Genomic DNA, 23,231 nt, shown 5'->3' on the forward strand with positions numbered 1-23,231 from the left:
ATCTCGTGGCGTGTGGGTAGTAGCCACTTACTACACCTTCACTGACTCAACAAATCATATTTTAATAGATACGATATTGGCTGGGCGCGGTGGCTCAAGCCTGTAATCCCAGCACTTTGGGAGGCCGAGACAGGCGGATCACAAGGTCAGGAGATCGAGACCATCCTGGCTAACACAGTGAAACCCCGTCTCTACTAAAAAAATACAAAAAACTAGCCGGGCGAGGTGGCGAGCGCCTATAGTCCCAGCTACTCGGGAGGCTGAGGCAGGAGAATGGCGTGAACCCGAAAGGCGGAGCTCACAGTGAGCTGAGATCCGGCCACTGCACTCCAGTTTGGGCGACAGAGCGAGACTCCGTCTCAAAAAAAAAAAAAAAAAAAATAGATACGATAGTCTAGACTGGAGACAGCATGCTGTGGCTCTTCCCAGGGGTGTGACATGTTCCTCTGTGTCTGCCTTGGGAGTTTCCATTTCCATCAGAACCGTGCCCCAAGCCCCTCAAACACTCTGATCTAGGAACGCCAGTGAAGCAAGGATGACAGCGTGGCCCTTTGATACCAGCTGAGGGACAGACACAGGTCCTGGGAGACCAGAGAAAGACAAGGAGCAGAGGAAGTGTCCTAGAGGGTGGGCCAGAGGGCTGGGAACCAAGGCCAGAGCTCAGGTTCAGGACCATTCCAGCAATCCCAGCAGAAAATGGGGAGGATTGTATGGTATAGGCGGATATGAAGGAGGTAGAATCTGCAGGCTTTCAGTGGCCATCTCAGTCTAGGTGATTCCACAATTACAGCTTGAGCAGCTGGTTGTCGGCCATGCTTCTTACACTGGGCATGTAGAATGTGTTTTTTAAAAAGTCCTCTCTTAACCATTGCTTGTTTAGATCCGAAGTATATCACCACAGCCTGTGAGATGGTGGCAGAAATGGTGGAGTCTCTGCAGTCGGTGTTGGCTTTGGGTCATAAAAGGAATAGCGGCGTGCCGGCATTTCTCACGTCAGTGCTCAGGAACATCGTCGTCAGCCTGGCCCGCCTGCCCCTTGTCAACAGCTACACACGTGTGCCCCCACTGGTGAGTCTGGTCGTTCCGTGCAGAAGATCAAGTACGGTGAAACGCATGGGTAAGCCCTGGGCTGGGCCACCTGAGAGGGCAGGACAGAGTCCCCGCGGCCCAGAGGCTGCCAGCTGTGTTTCTGGTGCCTGCTGTGGTTCTGGTGCCAGCTGTGGTTCTGGTGCCAGGCTGCTTTCCTCAGGCACCATGTGTGGAGGTCGCTAGTAGAAATACTGGGTTTTCTAAAATGAACTGAGGCCCCACATCCTTAAGAGATTAGTGTTAGACTTGATTCTAGAGCAACTAGACCACTTTGCTTACTGGCAGACCAGAAACCACACTCCCTCGAGTAAGATTTTCCTTTGGAAATAATTCGTGTTTTTCTACACAATTTTGCTGTTGTCTTCAGAATCGGTTTAAAGTAGGTGTTATTGCCGGGCGCAGTAACTTATGCCTGTAATCCCAGCACTTTGGGTAGCCAAGGCGGGCAGATCACTTGAGGTCAGGAGTTCGAGACCAGCCTGGCCAACATGATGAAACCCCGTCTCTACTAAAAATTAGCCAGGTGTGGTGGTGTGTACCTGTAATCCCAGCTACTCAGGAGACTGAGACAGGAGAATGGCTTGAACCCAGGAGGCGGAGGTTGCAGTGAGCCGGGATCACGCCACTGCACTCCAGCCTGGGCAACAGAGTAAGACACTGTCTCAAAAAAAAAAAAAAAAAAAAAGTAGGTGTTATTGATCGGGATGCTTGTTTCAGATAACATGAAGAGCTTAGCTTGAGGAGAGTGAGGTTGATGGAAGGGGACTGGCTTCTGCTCAGTGAAATGGCATCATTCCCCACCAGCCTGCTGAAGTAAGATGATGGGACCTGTTCCTTAGGGACTGCAGCATCCTCAGGCAAGAAAGAAAGGCCGACCCGGCAGGGTGTGAGCCAGCAGGTATAGGTCAGTGACAATGGAGCTGGGTCCCAGGGAAGAGGCTTGTGGCTGCCTGAGAAGGGTGTGTGCCTGCCTGTGTGTGCATGCACGTGTGTGTGTGTGTATGCTGGAGAGTCTGGGGAGGCTTGCTCCAAGGACACAGTATTGTTTGATTCTGAGAGCTGAGGAGGGTTCTGCCGCAGGGGATGAAGGTATTCAGATGGAGAGCTCATTCCGAAGAAGAGGCCAGGGCCTGGCGGTGCTGGCAGCAGTTGCAGAACAGGGAGTTGTAAGCTTTCCTGGGAAGAGCAGCAGGAGTGCTGGAGAAGCCGGCCACCCTTGCTGCATGGGGGTTGCTCTCGGCTCCACTCTTGGTGCACAGCAAGTCACTGTGGGTTCGTTAGCGTCTGGTTCTGAAACAGTAACTGCTCCTTTGGAGGGGCTCGGGGACACCATGTAGGAGGGCACAGTCTAGAGGTCATGCCGTCTGGAACACACTTGAGGATATGCCAGGACGGACTGCATGCTGTAGATAAAATTCCTCTAGCAAGCTCTTAACCGGCATTGAGGAGTTCCCTGAGTGCGGTCGTCTGGAAGGCAGCTGTGAAAGGCACTGCAGTCTCCCGCTGGGCAGGTACCAGAGAGGAGCACAGCGGAGCATAACTGATTTAAAGAGAGGGCTTTCCTGTGGTGAGGTGAGAGATTAGCTGGTCATTATCATAGAACCCCTCTGCCTGTGTGCAGATGGGCTATGGGAATCCTGGGGTTCCGTTGGGTCCTCTGTCACCTCACTGAAGGCATGTCAGCTGAGCTGGCCAGACCTTCAGCTGATCCTGCCACTTGAACAGCATCAAGCCTGCCTCTGGATTCTTCTGTGCATGGTGCTTGTCTAATCACCTCATGCACAGAGAACTGTACTTCAGAGTTTACAGAAATAAGCTGTATGGTTCATTTTCATGCCTGCTTGCCAACAAACATATCTGAGCTGAACTTCACTGAACGCCTGCCTTTATTCTAACACGCCATCTGCTGTTTGTGGGCGAGGGGTGCTGTCTAACTCCTGCCTGCCTCTCCCAGCGCTCCCTGAGTGGGGTGTGCCAGCAGCCTCAGGGTGAGGACAGGAAGTGGGAGGGCAGAGCAGATTTGGAAGGGCCACTTGATGGGGAAGGAAGTCCCAGGAAGCAGTTGGAGCTGTTTTCTGGGGGAGAAGGTGCCAGCTCGGGGACAGTGTTGTAGTGAGGAGGGAGCCCGGTGGAGAGAAGTGGGGCTTCCTGCTTCCTCACAGTGTGTCTGTCCTAACTCAACTCGGGTGATGTCACTTCCTTTTCATCTTCTCAGGTGTGGAAGCTTGGATGGTTACCCAAACCGGGAGGGGATTTTGGCACAGCATTCCCTGAGATCCCCGTGGAGTTCCTCCAGGAAAAGGAAGTCTTTAAGGAGTTCATCTACCGCATCAACACACTAGGTACTCTTGGGGCCTCTCCTTCAGGTCACCATCATCGGGCATCTACTGGGAGGAAATCCAGAGCCCCAGTACTGGGATCTTCTCATTTGACTCCAGAAAAGATTTAAGCATGATAATAATACAAACCTGTGTGAATACATTTTGCAGTGTCGGCAAAACTCCTTTTATACTGAGAAAATAGATCCCAGTTCCTGTGTTTTGTGGCTTGAATCCCAGCTTTTTATATTCTGGGCTTGTTTGAAGTCAGGAAAAGTTCATGTGTAATGGACAACGTGAGGCCAAATTCTGCCTTAGATTTTGCATTTAGGCTCAACCGTGGCAGCACTTGTCTCGGAGTGTGTTCTCGTGTTCACCAGTCTGATCCTGTTGTATCTCACTGGTGCGTTTTCTCATATGGGAACAAGCTGACGGGAGCAGATGGAGTCAAGTCTATTAGCACTCGCCTTCCTCAGAGCCTAGAGGCAGCATGGGGAGAAAGCAGGCTTGGGGCTCAGACGGTCCTGGTCTGCTTCCAGCCCTCCTTAGCTGAGCAGCACAGAACAAGTCCTTCTAACCTCTAGAGACCCTCAGTTTTTGTCATATGTAAAATGGGGGTCATGTCTATTTCATAGAATTGTTGCAGATTTAGAAATTACATTTCTTTCTTTCTTTTTTTTGAGACGGAGTTTCGGCTTTGTCGCCCAGGCTGGAGAGCAGTGGTGCGATCTTGGCTCACTCCAAACTCCACCTCCCGAGTTCACGCCATTCTCCTGCCTCAGCCTCCCGAGTAGCTGAGACTACAGGCGCCCGCTACCACGCCTGGCTAATTTTTTGTATTTTTAGTAGAGACGGGGTTTCACCGTGTTAGCCAGGATGGTCTCGATCTCCTGACCTCGTGATCCGCCCGTCTCGGCCTCCCAAAGTGCTGGGATTGTAGGCGTTAACCACCACTCCTGGCCTAGAAATTACATTTCTAAACAAGTGTTACCCCTTATTTCTAAATAAGTGTCTAAATGAATAAGTCACCACTTTTGCCCCTATTTGATGGCAAGAGGTGTGATCTTGTGGTGGGATTGTAATCAGTCAGTCCTCAGTGACTGTGCCCTGCTGTGGTGGTTCCTGGAAAGTTCCTGTCTTGTCCTAGAAAGTCTGGCAGGGGCACCCTGACTCCACTGTCCAGTCTTCTCCCCAGGCCCTTCGGGCTTCTGCAAATTTGAGGCTTGTTTTCATTCCAGAAGGTTCTGGCAGCAGACACCTTGCGTCTACTTTCCCCTTTAGTTAATTAGATAATTCAATGTCCAAAGGGAACCCTGAGCAGGAACCTCAAGCCAGCTGTCTCACGGAGCTCCTCCTCTTCCTCACTGTGAAGATTGGTCTCCCCCTTGCCTAACACGAACTCCTTTGCTTACTTGGGTGCCCTCGCTCTTGAACTCCCCGGCAGACGTGCGTGACCCAAGACTGTGCTGCAGTCCTTGCTTTTTTGTTCATGCTCATCTTCCTCTTGGTTCATTGTTTTCCCTGTAATGTAAATTGTTTTATTTGTCTGTATCTGTGTCTGAATCAGTCCTGCACGCTCTCCTTCTCTCTGTCTCTTGTTCTTTCTTTACCCAGTTTAATCACAGGGACCCCGATGTCTATTTCTCTAGTTCTCCTGTCCTAAGCACCCCATCCTGTCTTTCTGGCCTTATCACAAGTGGCGTGTCTGCCTCAGACATCATGATGGGGGCATGAAGCACAGCTGTCAGAAGCAACTGTTCGTTAGGCACACGCGAATACAGCTCATCAATAGGAATGGAGGGTCTATCAGATGTGCTTTCACTGAGTCCCTGTTCCTACCTCGATACACTCTTTTTTATCTATTCTTCTAAACAGGTCAGAGGAACCATTGCTTTGACTTTTAAATTTTTAGCAGCTTTATTGAGGTAGAATTCACGTACTACAGATTTCACCCACTCTAATCGGACAGTTTGGTGGCCTTTAGTTTTATCCACAGAGTTGTGCAGCTAGCTGTACAGTTTCAGGGCTGGACTCCAGGGAATATTTTAGCCCATCTCGTGAGTGGGGCAGACGTGGCCCTGGCCTTGCGCGAGGTCACCTGCATGGGTGTCCCTGCCCTGTCCCTATGTCTGCACCACTGGGGGTTGAGCAGGCTGCCAGGGCCGACCTGGGCCTGTGCCACCTGCCTCTCACGTGCCTCGGACAGTGCAGCCGGTGTCTGTACTTCGGTTTCCTTGGTGATGAAATGGAGGGGATAGTGTTCCTGTGTCATAGACCTATGTGAGGTTTAAGGGACTTCCTGCCTTTGGCGTGGGGCCTGCTCCAGGGGCCGTGCTGTGTCGGCGTAGCTGTCAGCTTTCCGCTACAGGCTTGAGAAGGCTTGACAGTGTCTCGTGTAACATTTATATTTCTAGGCTGGACCAGTCGTACTCAGTTTGAAGAAACTTGGGCCACCCTCCTTGGTGTCCTGGTGACGCAGCCCCTCGTGATGGAGCAAGAGGAGAGCCCGCCAGAAGTAAGGCCACGCCCCATGCTGGTCGGCACATGGACACTTATGGCCACTTGCAGGCCTTTGCTGGTGAACAAAATAAGGCAGCAGACTGTTTTCTTTTTTTTCTCCTACCTTATTTTTGAAAGAGTAGCCAGATGGTGTCTTGACTGATATTCCAGAGCAGGGACAAAGCCCACTGAGGTTTGGGGGCTGCGATGACCAGTGGCTGGAATGCATTTGATTACGGTGCATTCCATGTTAAGGATCAATAAGATTGTGCCCTTTCTGGAAAGTATCTTTTAGTTTTATTTATCGGTATTCAGAGGAGTGTAGGTTGAATTAAAATGAAAAGGCACTTTATAAAGGCCGTGAGTAGTACATGGTTTCATTTTTCTTTTTTCTTTTTTTTTTTTTTTTTTTTGAGACGGAGTCTCGCTCTGCCCCCAGGCTGGAGTGCAGTGGTGCGATCTCGGCTCACTGCAAGCTCCGCCTCCTGGGTTCACGCCATTCTCCTGCCTCAGCCTCCCCAGTAGCTGGGACTACAGGTGCCTGCCGCTATGCCCGGCTAATTTTTTTGTATTTTTAGGAGAGATGGGGTTTCACTGTGTTGGCCAGGATGGTCTCGATCTCCTGACCTCGTGATCCGCCCACCTCGGCCTCCCAAAGTGCTGGGATTACAGGCGTGAGCCACCGCGCCCGGCATGGTTTCATTTTTCTAATGTCTTGCAGAGATTTTATTAGGCTTCTCGAAGTGTTCACGTACATTACATTAATGTGATACTAAGAGTAACTGTGCTCTGGCACAGCGAAGCCAGCAGAATGGGAAGTTGTGGAATGCAGGCCCTTGATTCTGATAGAAGGTGTGGTATGAACTCGAAGAAACGACAGTTTGGAGGGTAGACATATGTCACAATTCATCAAGATTGTCTTTAAATTCATCCATAGAAGCTAAGAGGTTGTCATAAGCAAAGCCTCTGAAATGTATGAGGGAATTCAAGGGTAATTTATCAAAAAATAATTCATGTTTGGAGTTTTGTGCCCAAAGGAGTCCTTGATTTGAAAAATGGGCATTTGCCCATCAGATTGTTTCAGGGCCCGTATGTGCAGAGGCCGTGCCTCGTGCCCCGTGAGCTCAGCCTGACAGAAGTCCCTTGGTGGCACTTAGGGCTCCTCTTCCTCCCTTTGAGGCAGGGTGGACTCTGGGTTCTGCATTCAGAGCTGGCTGTGGGTGTCTTGCTGTTCTTGTTGACCTGTGGGCTATTCTTCCAGGAAGACACAGAGAGGACACAGATCAACGTCCTGGCCGTGCAGGCCATCACCTCACTGGTGCTCAGTGCAATGACCGTGCCTGTGGCCGGCAACCCAGCTGTGAGCTGCTTGGAGCAGCAGCCCCGGAACAAGCCTCTGAAAGCTCTGGACACGAGGTTTGCTTGAATTCCCACGTGTCTCCAGGACATAATGGGTGCTGGGGACAGTGGGGTCCCCGCTGAAGCATCCAGCAGCTTCGCCCAGGCTGTTTTCCTTTGTTGCTAGAATTGAAAACACTGTCCATGTGGCCTGTGCAGGAGGTGCAGACCCAAAGGTGGCCTCTTCGCCATTGAGGAGCTGGAAACGCGACGGGAACTGACATGGGGTTATTGAGCATTTAGGGGTAAACATGAGCAGAGCAAGAATGAGCGGGCAAGTAGTAGAACACCCACCTAAGGGCTCATGGACAGGCGCTCACTTAGGAAGTGAGTTTCATTTGGTATTACACCAGGTTCCTTTAGGCAAAGCGGAGGGAACATTCTGGCGTTTTTCACTTGTAACATTTTGAAGGAAACAAAACACTCTTTACCTTTTTTCTGAAATGTAGGTTTGGGAGGAAGCTGAGCATTATCAGAGGGATTGTAGAGCAAGAGATTCAAGCAATGGTTTCAAAGAGAGAGAACATCGCCACCCATCATTTATACCAGGCGTGGGATCCTGTCCCTTCTCTGTCCCCGGCTACTACAGGTACCTGAGGGAAAGGGTGGGGGGTGGCTGTACTTGGGCTGGGATGAGAAAAGACTGGCGTGCTCACCACACCAGTTATGCAGGAAGACCTGAGTGTGGTTTCGTTGGAGGCTGTGGTGCTAAATATGCTGCCCCATTCATAAGCAGGAGTCTTATTCAGGCCCAGGGAGGAAATAAAATCTGGAAATCAGTTAGAAGCATTATCTCCTGCCAGTCAATTCTCACGGGCTGTAAGAACAGCAGGATTTAAAAGTTGAATGAGTTGCTTATGTTAAGAACTCAACCGAGTTCATCTACACAAGCTGAATCTCCAGCTTTTCCTAAGAAACCAGGTGTGGCAGTGGCTGCAGGGCGGGGCACAGCTGGGCCTGAGCACCCCGCTCCCTGCACCTCTCCCCTCCCTGGGCCCTGTCTGTCGGTGCCCACTCTCCCACCAAGCCTTCCAGTTGTGTGCCTGCCCTATCACAGGCATCAGAGTTTGTCACCTGGTTTACAAGAAGGGAGTTGTGTGGGGATCTGGGGATGCACGTTTTTCACCGAACAGTATTTTAGCATAGAGGTTTGTGGTTCCCTGGTTATTTAGGAGTTTAAGCACCTTGAAGGCTTTAATTGCAGAAAGTTCTATGTGAACATGCAATGTGTTACATGCAGTGTCTGTGACCCTCAGATGTTTATCAGGGCATTGAAATAAACTGAGCACTTGGAGGGCCATGGATCCAGCCTTCAAGGAGCTCATAGGTCAGGAGGACCCAGGAGCAATGACCTGTCGTAGACAGCAGAAAAGAGGGGCACAGAGGTGGGTTGGGGGCGTGCACAGGCAGCTCCTGGAGCTCCAAGGAGAGCAAGTGCTTCCAGGGAATGGGATGTGGAGGCTCCTTGGGAGGAGGCGAGTTGGTGCTGGGGTCTGGCAGAGGGTTAGCTGGGGACATTCGGCTGGAGGCTGTTGTCTGGGAATTGGGGGGATGCGCAGCAGAAAGACAGGAGGAGGGTTTGGCCTGGGGCGTGGGAGATGTGAGAGGTCGAGTGGGGGCATTATCCTGCTCTCGCTCCTGGCTGTATCTGCTCAGCCTGGGCACGGAGGTGGGGTTCTGGAAAGCACTGTTCACAGATGCTTATCTGGGTCCTCCAGAGAGCTTGCCTGTCTGGACTGTCAGCTCACCTGCAACTGCTGACTCCTAAGCTTTTGCAGCTCAACCCACAACCAGTTCCCACTCACAGAGATGGGAGCTGAGGGGTGACAGGTGAATGCTACAGTCTTATATGTCATAGAGAAAAAGCGACAGAGTCCCGCTTGCCCACTGGCCCTGCCAGCTTAATGGGTTATAAAGTGACAAATCCCCAAGACCCGCAGGTCTCTGCACAACCTGGACCCTCCTGCCAGTGGCGAGGGCAGGTGGCTCAGGCCTGTGTGCCTGTGTGGGCAGGAGCTGGGCTGGCACGAGGTGGGCCTGCGGCCCTGTGCCCCTGTGCAGATCAGGACTCAGGGTGCTGGTGTTCGCAGGTGCCCTCATCAGCCACGAGAAGCTGCTGCTGCAGATCAACCCCGAGCGGGAGCTGGGCAGCGTGAGCTACAAACTCGGCCAGGTCAGTCTCGCACCTCACCAGGCCTCTGCCTGTTTCTGTGCTCAACTCACCCAGGAGAAAAGCTCAGTGCACTTTTTAAGTGAAAGGAAGTTTTACTTTTTTAAAAAAAAAAATCTTTAACGTTCATTGTTTTTGTCCTTTTTATTCCTAGGTCCCACAAGCAGAGGAAATATTACTTTTGTTTTTATTTATGTTCTTTATTCTAGAAAGTAGTTAAGAGACCTCACATGTAGTGATAGAGATGTATATAAGAGACAGTGAGAGGGCCTGAGTTGGACTTAAGCAAGGACTGTGAGACACCAAAAGGGGTGAGGAGAGAGTGGAGTTAGCTGAGATGCTCAGGAGGAAGTAGATGCCATGAAGGGCTCTGTTGTGGGGGGCTGCAGGCTTGGCCCTGAGTGTCCCTGTGGCCAGTTGTTGGGGGGGCCCCAGTGTGCAGGCAGACAGCTCGGCCACTTCCTGGCAGGTCACGTTGGTCTGTGCTTCTGTTTCCTCCTCAGGTAAGTGAAGGGATTTAAGGGTCCGGGCGTGGTGGCTCACACCTGTAATCTATAACATTTTAGGAGGCTGAGGCCAGAGGCTCACCTGAGCTCAGGCGGTTGAGGCTGCAGTGAGCCATGATTGCACCACTGCACTCCAGCCTGGGCAACAGACCAATACTCTGTCACTTAGAAAAGGTGTAAACAGAAACATAGGGCCATTTACATAGGCTGGCCCATGGCAGGAGCCCCACGGGTGCATGCTCAGGGGAGGGCCTGCTTTGCCGGCTGGCGTGCACCTGTCCCTCCACCCTGTGCTGCGTCTTTCGCTCACTGCGTTCCTGGTTTGGTGAAACCAGTTGTGCAGGACAGTTCTCTCGGTAGCTTTTGTTTCAGTGGAAATGGGTCAGAATGTGGTGTGTAGAAGCACTTATGAGCTCTGAGAGTTTCCTCTTCTGAGTTCCTGGCCTGCAGCCTTCACAGCAGAAACCCCATGATGTCACATGCCTGTTTCTATTCCCTGCTCTGTGCCCTGTACTGTCCTGTTCTGTGCCTGCTGGTTTCAGTGACAGGAGGCAGGGAGCTGCTGGACCAGCCTGTATTTTTCTAGACATAGTTGGAAAAAGAAGTCACACTCTTCGGTCCTCTCACCTTTGACAGATGTTTCCACCTCAAGCTAAGTGGACGTGGCCAATAGGACGCACTGTGCTTTTCCTGGAAGTGTTTCTGAAGGGCAGGTTGAGCGTGAGAGGCCTGGAGCTCACTGGGTGCCTGTGGCCTTGTCCTGGGCCCGGGGACACTGGTCTGTGCCTGAGATACTCCCTATTCCCCCCGCCCCACTGCATTTGCCCACATCCTTCGATGTTTGCCCTGTGTCCAACGCCTGCAAACCAACTGTCATGGGATTGTACTGGGGCTGAAGTGTAGTGCCACCCCTGCCCTGTCTGGGACGTTCAGCCCCAGATGCCACTGGACTGAGCCACTGCTTGCTTTTAGGAAAGGGGGGTGGGAGTTATGGGTCTGGGCATGGGGAGCACAGGGGCTGCTCCTTGGCCTGAGAGTTGTTCATACAGACTCCCCGCCCACTCCCTGCGGGGGTGCTGGGTCTCAGAGGGGAAATGGCCCTTGGTGCCAAGAACGTGAGTTGGGCCTAGTGCCAGTGATGATGGAGAACAGCTTTTTATGGGCACACAGCCCACAGCACTGTGCCAAGTGCTCGAGGCTTCCAGAGAACCAGGCAGAAAGGAGGACAGTCGAGGTGTGCTGACGGCTGTGTGATCTGGAGCACGGGTCACAGAGGCACGGGGAAGCTCTGGCCTGGGGTTTACCACAATGACTGCCAGTGAGGGAGATTGGAAAAGAAATCTCACGTATTGGTTCTGTGTTTTGGGGACTGCATTCAGATGTCACTTAGGAGTGAAAGTGTCCCTTCGTAGAGCCTCTTTCTGTGTCACCCTCCTCAGCTGCTCCTGGGGTTGACTGACTCCTGATTCAGGCCTTTAGCGTGTGCTGGACCTTCCCAGCAGCAGTCCAGCCCCCAACCCACCCTCTCTGTGGACTCCCTTGCCTGTAACCTGGGGTGTCTGAACGACCCTTGCAAAGGGGCAGATTGTTCGACGGTAGGCATGTACTGAGTCCCAGGGGCTGCACCCGCCCACCAGGAGCCTGGCACTGTGGCTGCAGCGCTGAGCAGCACCCTGTTTCTGTGGCAGGTGTCCATACACTCCGTGTGGCTGGGGAACAGCATCACACCCCTGAGGGAGGAGGAATGGGACGAGGAGGAGGAGGAGGAGGCCGACGCCCCTGCACCTTCATCACCACCCACATCTCCAGTCAACTCCAGGTTTTCCAATGGCCTTTTTCTTTTCTACAGAAATTTGAAATTTCTTATCAGTTATTTGATTTGTTTGAGGTGCTTCTTGAAATGAGCCTCTCATCTTCTGTACCCAGAAAATACCCATCTTGCATATTCTACAGGAAACACCGGGCTGGAGTTGACATCCATTCCTGTTCGCAGTTTTTACTTGAGTTGTACAGCCGCTGGATCCTGCCATCCAACTCAGCCAGGAGAACCCCAGCCATCCTGATCAGTGAGGTGGTTCGATCCGTAAGTGAGCCTTCCCATTCCCCTCACACCGGCACATGCCACATGCACCACACGCACCACACACACGCTGCACACATACACGCACCACACCGCACGCACCACATGCACCACACACACGTCACATCACACATACCCCACATGCACGCAACACACACACACGCCACATGCACACGTACCCCAAATGCACGCATCACACACTCCACATGCACACATACCCCACATGCACACACACGCCACATGCACACGTGCCCCACATGCACACAACACACACACGTCACATGCACACAACACACACACGCCACATGCACATGTACCCCACATGCACACAACACACACCACATGCACACGTACCCCACATGCACACACACGCCACACACAGATACACCACACACGCACATACACCACATGCACCACACGCACCACACACAATGCCACACTTGCCACATGCACACACACACACGCCACATGCACACGTGCCCCACATGCACACACACGCCACATGCACACGTGCCCCACATGCACACACACGTACATACCACACACATGCCACACCACACGCACCACACACAATGCCACACTTGCCACATGCACACACACACACACACACGCCACATGCACACGTACCCCACATGCACACAACACACACCACATATGCCGCACACACGGCACACACATGCCACACGCACCATACACATGCCACATGCACCACACACACGTCACATGCACACACACGCCACATGCACCACACGCACCACACACATGCCACACGCACCATACACATGCCACATGCACCACACATATGCGTCACACACCACACGCATCACATACATGCACATGCACACACACCCCACACCACACACACGCCACACACAGATACACCACACACGCACATACACCACATGTACACACCATACACAGACCATACATGCACCATGTGTACTACGCACACACACAACACACACACACGCCACATGCACATGTACCCCACATGCACACAACACACACCACATGCACACGTACCCCACATGCACACACACACACACGCCACATGCACACGTACCCCACATGCACACAACACACACACGCCACATGCACCACATACACTGCACACACGCCACACGTGCACACACACATACACCACATGCACCACACACAGCACACGTCACACCACACACACCCCACACAGCCCATACACCACATTCATGCAACACACACACCACATATGCCGCACACACGGCACACACATGCCACACCACACGCACCACACACAATGCCACACTTGCCACATGCACACACACGTACATACCACACACATGCCACACGCACCATACACATGCCACATGCACCACACATATGCGTCACACACCACACGCATCACATACATGCACATGCACACACACCCCACACCACACACACGCCACACACAGATACACCACACACGCACATACACCACATGTACACACCATACACAGACCATACATGCACCATGTGTACTACGCACACACACAAACACACACACACGTACACCACACACAGACGCACACATGCGTCCTGCACAGTAATGTCTCTTAGGTGTAAGAACACGACTTGCCAGTAGCGGCATTCTGGATGCGTTGCCTGGATTCTAACAGTGCTACTCTCCCCTTGCTTTCCTGGTGTTCCACATCTCCAGCTTCTGGTGGTCTCAGACTTGTTCACTGAGCGCAACCAGTTTGAGCTGATGTATGTGACACTGACAGAACTGCGAAGGGTGCACCCTTCAGAAGACGAGATCCTCGCTCAGTACCTGGTGCCCGCCACCTGCAAGGCAGCTGCCGTCCTTGGGATGGTAAGTGACAGGTGGCACAGAGGTTCCTGTGCTGAAGCCACGTGGGCCCATCTGCCTTGGGACCTGGTGTTAGCCAGAGGTGCCGGGTGCGGCTGCCTCCTTCCAAGAGTTGACCCGACCCGGACTCCACAGCCCACGTGAGCTGCAGTGCTTCTCAGCTGGAGGGGGTTCAGCGATGGTCAGTGCCATCCACAGGCCACCGTGATGTGGGTTGTGGTGGCCAAGCCATGGTTTGGGGTCCCGTGTCCCTGGGCTTGTGACATCATTGTAGTAGCTCATCCCCACAGAACCCTGGTGTGTGGTGGCACTGAAGCAGCTTAGATGGTGGAAACGCGACTGGCTTCCCCGTGCCCTGCCCTGAGGCCTGACTGCCTCACTCCCCCTCAGTTATGTTCCAGGTCCCCCAAACTGCCTGGCTGTACAGCTTCTCTCCTGGGGGCCATTTTGTCACAGTGACCCTGCGTTTCCAGTCCCAAGTCTGGGTGCTATAGTGTCTTCTTAGCATGGTGGTTGTCTTAGTCCATTTCGGCTGCTACTACAAGGTACCTTAGACTGGGTAGTTTATAAACAGTGGAAATTCACTTCTCACAGTTCTGGGGGCTGGAAGTTCATGGTCAAGGTGCCAACAGATTTGGTGTTTGGTGAGGGCTGCTCTCTGCTTCATAGATGGCATCTTCTCGCTGGGTCCTCACGGTGGAAGGAGTGAACAAGCTCCCTCAGGCCTTTTAGACAGGGCCCCAATCCACAAGGGCTCACCCCTCCTGACTTCATCACCTCCTAAGGCCCCACCTTCTAGTACTGTGGCACTGCAAATTAGTTGTCAGTGTAGGAGTTTCGGGGGGGATACAAACATTCAGGCCATCCCAAGGGTCAAGTGTTCATCCTCTTGAGTTCCTCCTTATCCTGCTTCTGGTTTATCAGGATTCAGCCAGTGCAGCATGGTACCTGTATTCTGTGGGCACATCACCACATGGTATTTGCCAAGCATCCATCAGCTGTACACATGAAATCGTTACCTGTGGGCCCCGACATCTGGCGAAGCCTATTCAAGGATGTCAGAACTGTCAGAGCTGGCGCCTCTGGGTCTTTGTCTTGTGGCATTACCTAGTAATCCATTTTATGATAGCAGTAGAAATGCGTGTCTTCAACAAACACCCGAGTGGCTGCCGTGTGCCAGCCGTCTGGAGCCCTTGGTGAGAATGGCATGGCAGTGCCCATCAGGGCCTGCTTACCCCTTGCTCTGGACGGGCTCCTGTCTGTCAGTCACAATGCTGTCGTGACAGTGATGATGTTTTTTGCCGTCACTCCAGCCACTGACATTTGCGGAGCTCTTCCTCCTGCACCCCACCTGACAAAGGCACCCTAGGCGGCCAGTGTCAGAGGTTAGCTGGCTTGTCTGGGTCACACAAAATGCGGCAGAGGTGGGACTGAGCCCATGTCCGTGACCTGGAGCCTGACTTCCTGCGAGTCTTGACTACTCTTGCCTGGACTCTGTCCTCCCCGAGCCCAAACGCCAGTCGTCTTCCCTTGTGGGTGGCCTTCAGCCTGGTGCCATGCTGGTGACCCGGCAGCCGTCCAGGGAGTGGAAACAATGAGCGCGTGGGCTCCCTGTGTGGGCGTCTGTCTTCACTGCGAGCACCCTCTGGGTGTTGCCCACATGATGTCAAAGCGACTCTCGGAAGGGGTCCTTCTCCTTTGTGGGGAGTCTCAGCTGCTGGGCTAACTTGAATTGTAATGTGGTTTTGTGCTCAGGCCCAGAGCTCCTTAGGCAAGTGTTGTGCCATCAGTAATCAAATGAGAAATAATCATTTTGAAAAGCAGATCCTAAGGCAGGATGGTCATGGGCACTAATTCCCAGCTCTGTGCATCTTTCTTGAAGATGGTGATCCTCTGTGAAGGTTTTCAGCATGTCATGCTTGGTACCAACGTATCCAGAGCATGTCGTTTTGAGGTATTTGCCTCCTGTTATGAAATCTGTGCCACCTGAGAGCAGGTCCTGATGTGGGACTTTCAGAGGTGGGACCAGGGGCCGTGGGAGCGCAGTCCTTAGGGAGGTGCTGCGTGGCGTTGTGTGTATGAGGGGATAGCACAGGGTGAGGTCGGAGCCCAAGAAGGAAGTGATCCACAAAGAACAACCTCTTTCGGTCCTCATTCCTGGGATGGGTGGGAGCGGCTTCTGTGTCTTCCGGTCATTTCCCCTGCGGAGAAGCTCCTGCCACTGCCGAGAACCTCATCTTGTTCCACAACAAGAAGAGGCTGCCTGGCCGTCCAGCACTCCATGGGAATTCTGTGTCCCCATAGTCTTGGGCTGAAGGAGGGCGACATTCCTTAGTGACTTCTGCAGGGGTCTCCTCACTGTTAAAGAGCAGATTGAAAGTGAAGAATGTGGGCTAAGTGTTTAGGTCGATATTCAACCCCATTAGGTTTTGGATACTAAGTGAAATTGAGGCCATTTTGGTTGAAGTTGGCATAAACTACTATCAGGGATCCCCAAGACTACCCCCAGGCTTTTCTAGAAGGACTGTCAGCTAAGATGTATTACAGTGAAAGCACACAGAACACAATCAGCAAACCAAATCAGCAAGGGCAGAGGCCCATGGGGCGGTGTCCCGAGGAAACCAGGCCCGAGCTTCCAGTATCCTCTCCCGGTGGGGCGTGCAGGACGCACTGAGCTCCCCCTAGAGTGAGCCGTCACAGTGTGTGAGGTGTCGTCACCAGGGAAGCCCACTAGAGACTCGGTGCCAGGGTTTTGACTGTGGGCTGTACACGTGGGCACCTTCTGCCTGCTTCATGCCCAAACTCTGGACTCCCAGAGGGAAGGCAGGTTCTCAGCACAAACCCTGTTGCCCACACAAGCAGCTGAGCACAGGGAGCCCCTCCTCAGTGAGGACGGTGGGTACCGTCCCGACACCAGCCAGGGGCCAGCCTGGCACTCAGGCCTCTCCGGATGGTCTCGGGCCTGCTGTGTAGTCTCTTCTGCACACAAGCATGAGGGCAGCGCACCGTCCCCGCCCCTCCTTGGCTGTGGGGAGGAGCCACCGGGGCGTGAGCTCTGGTGGCATTCAGTAGCTTTTGTCTGTGTGTGTCTAGGACAAGGTCGTGGCGGAGCCTGTCAGCCGCCTGCTGGAGAGCACGCTCAGGAGCAGCCACCTGCCCAGCAGGGTCGGAGCCCTGCACGGCATCCTCTATGTGCTGGAGTGCGACCTGCTGGACGACACTGCCAAGCAGCTCATCCCAGTCATCAGCGACTATCTCCTCTCCAACCTGAAAGGGATCGCCCAGTGAGTGGGAGCCTGGCTGGGGCTAGGACGGGGGTCTCAGAATGAGCTGTGAAGGAAGCAGCATCATGCTCTCTGGCCAAATGGCAGGGAGGTGTCAGTGGGAACCCAGGTGGGCGCCATGGCTGAGGTCGGTGAGACGCAAGGGCACAAATGCGTCCTAGAGGCTTCCTCGGGCACCCCCTGCGAGCTGGAGCTCCCGCCTCTGCTGCTGTCTCGTGTGGCGCTTAGCACATTTCCCCATGTGCCCATTCCTGACTCTGCTCGCGAGGCCAGCGGTTCTCATTCTCTGCTCCCAGAACGCTCTTTTCATTACCCAGGCCAGCCTCCTCTCTGCACCTTCCCTGCCCTGGCCCAGCACCTCCCTCTTGTTTCCACTGTGATTCCTACCTCACTTTATCTTAAAGCTGCTGGGCGGCAGGTTCTGCACAGATGTGTCCTTGACAAAGCACGGCTGGTGCCACAACCCCTTAGCGAGCAAGTCAAGCTCTTCACAACGATGTCTTGTGAGTGCGGAGGGCTCTGTGACACCCTGGTCTCACCTCCGCTCTCCCGAAGTCGCAGAGGCTTTAGCAGAGATGGGCCCAGCCTCTCTGAGTCACAGGCTTTAGAGCTGTCTGTAGAGGGAGGGTAGAATTTCATCAGCCACCCACATGGGGGGGTTGAGGGCAAGAATTAGGAGCAAAGATGGGAAGGGGGCTGGGAAGAATGGCCAGTGATCCCCTTTGACAAGTGGGCAGGAGATGGGGGCCGGGTCCAAGTTGAGTGGAAGACTTGGAGGGAGATGGGAAGATCTCTGCAGGCACAGTTCAGACAGGAGGGAGGTGTGAGCCAGGGCACGGGCCGGGGGCTGTCTGGCAGGATTTGGAACATGCTGGAGCAGGGACAGCGGCTCATCAGGGGCCGTTGCCCTCATCCAGGCCAGAGTGGCACAAGCCACTCTGTGGCGAGGCCCTTCTCATCTGTCATCCTTGCTGGGCAGTGGGTGCTGTGCTAGCAGGACACAGGACAGGCGGACAGCTGGCAACTGTCTCTGCATCCCTGGAGCCTGGCATAGGGCAAGGCACACAGGGGACACAGGCCTGCAAATCAGGCACATGTGTTGGTGCAGTGAGGTGATTTTGGGGGGCAGCCCCACAACAGGCGCCAGGCACAGGCCGAAGCCCTGGCTGTGCTGGCGTGTTGGGCTGTCTATGGCTCTTGCTGTGGGCATGGAGGACTCAGGGAAGGAGAGTTGAGGTGGCCCAGGAGTTGCGTTTGGGATGCAGAGAGCTTGTGGCATCCAGGTAGAAATGGTGCGTGGGGCTGGCCTCAGTGCCATGGGCACGGGCTGTGTCACATGCCTCCAAGGTGGAGGTCGGACCACGTGGTGATGGATGTAAGCATCACTGGGCACGTTTCTGTGGGTGGAGGGGCGCATCGTATTTGCTCCTCTGTTCACAGTGGGCACTCATTCAGTCCCTGGCTACCAGGTCCTCATTGTGCCATGGGGAAGGCAGGTGCTGTCGGGGGATCACACAAGGCAGCATGTCATGGTGGAATGTGCCACGAAGGAAAAGCACAGGACACTCAGGAAGTAGAGGGGACCGGCCTGGGATATGGGAATCCAGGGCCTCTTTGAGGGACAGAGAGAGGAAGTCTGTGGTGGCCAGTATGGAGGTGGCCACAGGGGAGGCTGGGCCAGGCCGAGAGGGCAGGGCATGGGGGAGGTAGACCGGCTCAGCTACCCAGGGAGGGGTTGAGCAGAGGCTGAAGGGTCAGGCCAGGTTGCAGGGGCCTGGGGAGCCACACAGGGTAGGTGCTCCCGGGGGCCAGCCTGGCCCGCAGCTCTTCACTCCCGCGTGGGGCTGGGCATGCTGCGAAGCCCTCTCTACGTTGGATGGGGGCGGCTGAGCCTGGCTGCTGTCGTCTCCCGTTTTCAGCTGCGTGAACATTCACAGCCAGCAGCACGTACTGGTCATGTGTGCCACTGCGTTTTACCTGATTGAGAACTATCCTCTGGACGTGGGGCCGGAATTTTCAGCATCCATAATACAGGTGAGTGGGCCCTGGCTGGCTTCCTCTGCACACGGGGAGTGGCCTTCCCTTCTCTTTTCCTTGTGGGATCATACCCGTGGGCCAGTTTTGACTTGGTGGGGAGGAGGCGTGAACACCTGAGACCACGCAGCGATTCTTTGACGCAGAAACCTTTCTCCCTGTGCAGATGTGTGGGGTGATGCTGTCCGGAAGTGAGGAGTCCACCCCCTCTGTCATTTACCACTGTGCCCTCAGAGGCCTGGAGCGCCTCCTGCTCTCTGAGCAGCTCTCCCGCCTGGATGCAGAATCCCTGGTCAAGCTGAGTGTGGACAGAGTGAACGTGCACAGCCCGCACCGGGCCATGGCGGCTCTGGGCTTAATGCTCACCTGCATGTACACAGGTGAGCGTGTACACGGTGCCCGCAAGGCCAGCCCAAGTCCTGTTCAAAGGAGACCGGAGCATGCTCACTCCAGGGACCTAGACTAGGCGTCCTCTGATTGGACACTTTTGGTGTTGCCCCAAGCCGGCCCCATCACCTTGCCAGAGAGGCTGGAGCCCCCAGGGCTGGAGTACTGGTGAGGGTTGACCGCCCCTCTGGTCACTCATCCATGTGGCCGAGCTGTGCGGGGTCCTGGGCTAGCGAGGGGCCCACACCACCTGCTCTCAGATCTTCTCCACGGATTCGCTGGACTCTGCGTACAAAGCACTGTCTGCAGAGCCTGTTGGGTTGTATAGATGTGACTTCGTACTGAACACTTTTGTTACAGGAAAGGAGAAAGTCAGTCCGGGTAGAACTTCAGACCCTAACCCTGCAGCCCCGGACAGCGAGTCGGTGATTGTTGCTATGGAGCGGGTGTCTGTCCTGTTTGATAGGTAAGAAACGAGGCCCCACCCCCAGCCACTAGCTTCCCTAGAACTTTGGCCTGAAGCTGAGCGTTTGTGTGTGTCGGCTGATCCCCTGGCGCTGTTGCTGGAGTCCCGCCAGTGATTCCCGACCACAGCCTGACCGTGCGCTGCCTTGGCTCAGGGTTCCGCTGGCGAGCTGGTGGTCCTTGGACCCCAGCGCTCAGGTGTCGTGTTGACCAGTTCCAAGGCTGTCCCAGCATCTGCCCATCTCTCCTGAGGGCTCAGGCACCGCACCTGGCAGGGTGGGGCGTGGCAGGGGGCAGGAATGACCAGTCTCTGGGAGGGTGCGGCAGAAGCCTGCGCAGTGATGAGGAGGTGGCTCTGCCTGGCTGCCTGTCGTGAGAGGGGAGCCCACGGGGCCGTGGGAGGGGGTCTGTGGTGCCCGTGAGCAGGGTGAGGGGCAGCAGCAGGAGGATGAAGGTGAAACCCACACATGCATCTTTGAGACCCCTGTGGTCAGTGGCTTCTCCTCCCTACCCCTCCACCCCACTGCCGTGCGTGAATTTGTGTTGAGAATTGGCTTCGCTCACCTGCTCTGGAAGTGGGTTAGGAGCTTCGTAGGGCTTTTTCTCAAGGACAGGGCTCTCTGATTTGCTCTCCGGCCTCAGTCCTGACGACATGGCAGATCTGGGACGTTGTTGCATTGCCTTGCCTGTGCCATCCAATCAGGGTGTCTGGTGGGGAGCCATTTGGCTTTTCTCAAGAGCATACTCAGGTGGACTTTGCTCTACTCTTTGACCAGATGAGGTGTTCTGAACAGCTGAGCCTGTGCTGGTCTGTTTTCATGTTGATTTTTTTTTTTTTTTTTTTGAGACGGAGTTTTGCCCTTGTCACCCAGGCTGGAGTGCAGTGGCGCGATCTCGGCTCACTGCAACCTCCGCCTCCCGGGTTCAAGCGATTCTCGTGCCTCAGCCTCCCGAGTAGCTGGGATTACAGGCACGTGCCACCACGCCCAGCTAATTTTTGTGTTTTTAGTAGAAACAGGGCTTCACCGTGTTGGCTGGACTGGTCTCGAACTCCTGAACTCAAGTGATCCACCCTCCTTAGCCTCCCAAAGTGCTGGGATTGCAGGCGTGAGCCACCGTGCCTGGCCCCCATGTCGATTTTAAAAGGCACCTCTGCATGATTCTTCAGTTCCCACATGCTCACTGAGCACCACCACAGCTGGCAGACGGGCACAGGGAGGCGCCACGACCAGTCCTGGCCTTCAAGGGGCTTGGGGTCTAGTGGACCCGGTGCTAGGTGGCGAGTGCTCCAGAGAGCGTGGTGCACGTCTTCCGCTCTAGCGCCCTCCAGACGCCGCAGGGAGGCACCTTGGAGCTGGCCACAGATCTCCCTCCGTGGAGCACTGTCTTCAGGGCAGCCGCCATGCCACTGCTGGGCGAGGGTCTGCGGGCGGGTAGAGCCAGGAGCACCTGTGAGAAAGTGCACTGCCATTTCTTGGCTGCTTCCTGTGCGTCTCAGGTACGCACAGCCGGCATGTGTGCACTGATGAGACAGGAGCATGATGGCTGCTTTTCAGCACTGGAAAGGATACTGCTCAGGGGGCGTGTTTCGGGATCTGGTTAGGGAAGAAGCAGCGAGAGCACAGATGGGGCCCTGTTCGGTAACAAGAAAAAAGTCCCGGTTGACAACAGTGCTACAAAGTGTTAGAACACATAGAAATGTTTATGGAGCATTGGGATGTGGAAAGCAGCAAACACGTAATGAGAACGGGTTCGTTAGGATTTTTAAAAATCTCTTTTGTAACGTCCTTCCCGCTGCACCATTTCTGCATATTTTTTCATGTAGCTTTCAGACTCTTCTTAGGATTTCTGGTCCCTGCAGGGCGTGGGAGCCCAGACAGAGCCTATGCCTAGCAGCCTGTCTTCACGAGCTGGACAGAGGAAGAGCTGGGGTTTTGCCTTTTTCGTCTCAAATTTCATACTCCAGTTGCTTAGGCTCTGACTTTCCCCACTTGGAAAGTCCCTCACGGCCAAGGGTACCTCCCAGCCCTGATTTCACATCAGCATTTTCCCCAGAATTAGAGCCAAGGCCCTCCGCGGGCAGGTGGGGCAGCTGTGGGAGCTGGTGCCAGGCTCTGACCTGTGTCCCTCCTCCCAGGATCAGGAAGGGCTTTCCTTGTGAAGCCAGAGTGGTGGCGAGGATCCTGCCCCAGTTTCTAGACGACTTCTTCCCACCCCAGGACATCATGAACAAAGTCATCGGAGAGTTTCTGTCCAACCAGCAGCCATACCCCCAGTTCATGGCCACCGTGGTGTATAAGGTGAGTTGCCTGTGGGATGGGGTTGGAGTGGGGAAGCCTGGAGGTGGAGTCGCTCCCGACTTCCCAGCAGATTCGCCAGCAGAACCCAGCTCCTCCCCTTTAAAGCAGCAATGCCTCTGGCCCCCACGCCACCCCCACCACCCAGGCACAGCAGGTGCTTCCCGCACCCCCAGCCCTGACACTCAGGCGCCCGCTTGCTCCTTGCAGGTGTTTCAGACTCTGCACAGCACCGGGCAGTCATCCATGGTCCGGGACTGGGTCATGCTGTCCCTCTCCAACTTCACGCAGAGGACCCCAGTCGCCATGGCCACATGGAGCCTCTCCTGCTTCTTCGTCAGCGCGTCCACCAGCCCATGGGTTGCGGCCACGTATCCTCTCTGGGTCCCTGGTGCTGGCCCTGTTTCCCTCGTCAACACCGAGGCTCGTGTTTCATGATAAAGTTTTGAAACCTAACCTTTGCAAAAACCCCACAGATGCCAAGGTGACAGGCCCTCAGCCCCAGGGAAGTAAAATGCTGACAGGGATACAGAAAGGAGCACATCCAGACATTTGCTGACCAGGGCCTCTCAGAGGGGCCCGTGTATGGCAGAAGGGTCGAAGCTGCTAAGGGGCCCGTCTGTGGAGGGCCTGGGTGAGGGAAGCGAGGGCAGGCGGCGGTCTCTGCAGACCTCCCGCCCACTCGCAGGCTCTGTGTGGCTGGGTTTCTCCTGACACTGCTTCTCATTAGCTTTGGTCATTGTGCCTCGATCACCCTCTCGGGGAAAGGCTTAAGTAAAGATCCAGTTCCCACCCCCAGATGCTGGCTGCCAGGAGTTTCCCTTTCCACAGCCCTCCCCCAAGACAGACCACAAGAGCCTCCAAGCAGCGCGGTTG

At 54.5% G+C, this 23,231-nt stretch overlaps 1 protein-coding gene across 2 annotated transcripts in view; it reads left to right on the top strand.

Moving 5' to 3' along the window:
• Nucleotides 1-23,231, top strand: part of HTT (huntingtin) — a 166,732-nt gene that overhangs the window by 140,091 nt on the left and 3,410 nt on the right. For both annotated transcript variants that reach the window (XM_033213566.1, XM_033213567.1), the window contains 15 exons: nucleotides 881-1,068; nucleotides 3,305-3,431; nucleotides 5,822-5,922; nucleotides 7,168-7,322; nucleotides 7,754-7,893; nucleotides 9,395-9,477; nucleotides 11,669-11,799; nucleotides 11,934-12,063; nucleotides 13,736-13,891; nucleotides 16,982-17,172; nucleotides 19,092-19,206; nucleotides 19,373-19,586; nucleotides 19,954-20,059; nucleotides 22,196-22,358; nucleotides 22,566-22,726. In XM_033213566.1, coding sequence (XP_033069457.1) covers nucleotides 881-1,068; nucleotides 3,305-3,431; nucleotides 5,822-5,922; nucleotides 7,168-7,322; nucleotides 7,754-7,893; nucleotides 9,395-9,477; nucleotides 11,669-11,799; nucleotides 11,934-12,063; nucleotides 13,736-13,891; nucleotides 16,982-17,172; nucleotides 19,092-19,206; nucleotides 19,373-19,586; nucleotides 19,954-20,059; nucleotides 22,196-22,358; nucleotides 22,566-22,726 — 2,161 coding nt within the window. The remainder of the gene's footprint in view (nucleotides 1-880; nucleotides 1,069-3,304; nucleotides 3,432-5,821; nucleotides 5,923-7,167; nucleotides 7,323-7,753; nucleotides 7,894-9,394; nucleotides 9,478-11,668; nucleotides 11,800-11,933; nucleotides 12,064-13,735; nucleotides 13,892-16,981; nucleotides 17,173-19,091; nucleotides 19,207-19,372; nucleotides 19,587-19,953; nucleotides 20,060-22,195; nucleotides 22,359-22,565; nucleotides 22,727-23,231) is intronic.

Source organism: Trachypithecus francoisi, unplaced genomic scaffold (assembly GCF_009764315.1).
Source record: "Trachypithecus francoisi isolate TF-2019V2 unplaced genomic scaffold, Tfra_2.0 Lachesis_group1, whole genome shotgun sequence".
NCBI lineage: Eukaryota > Metazoa > Chordata > Mammalia > Primates > Cercopithecidae > Trachypithecus > Trachypithecus francoisi.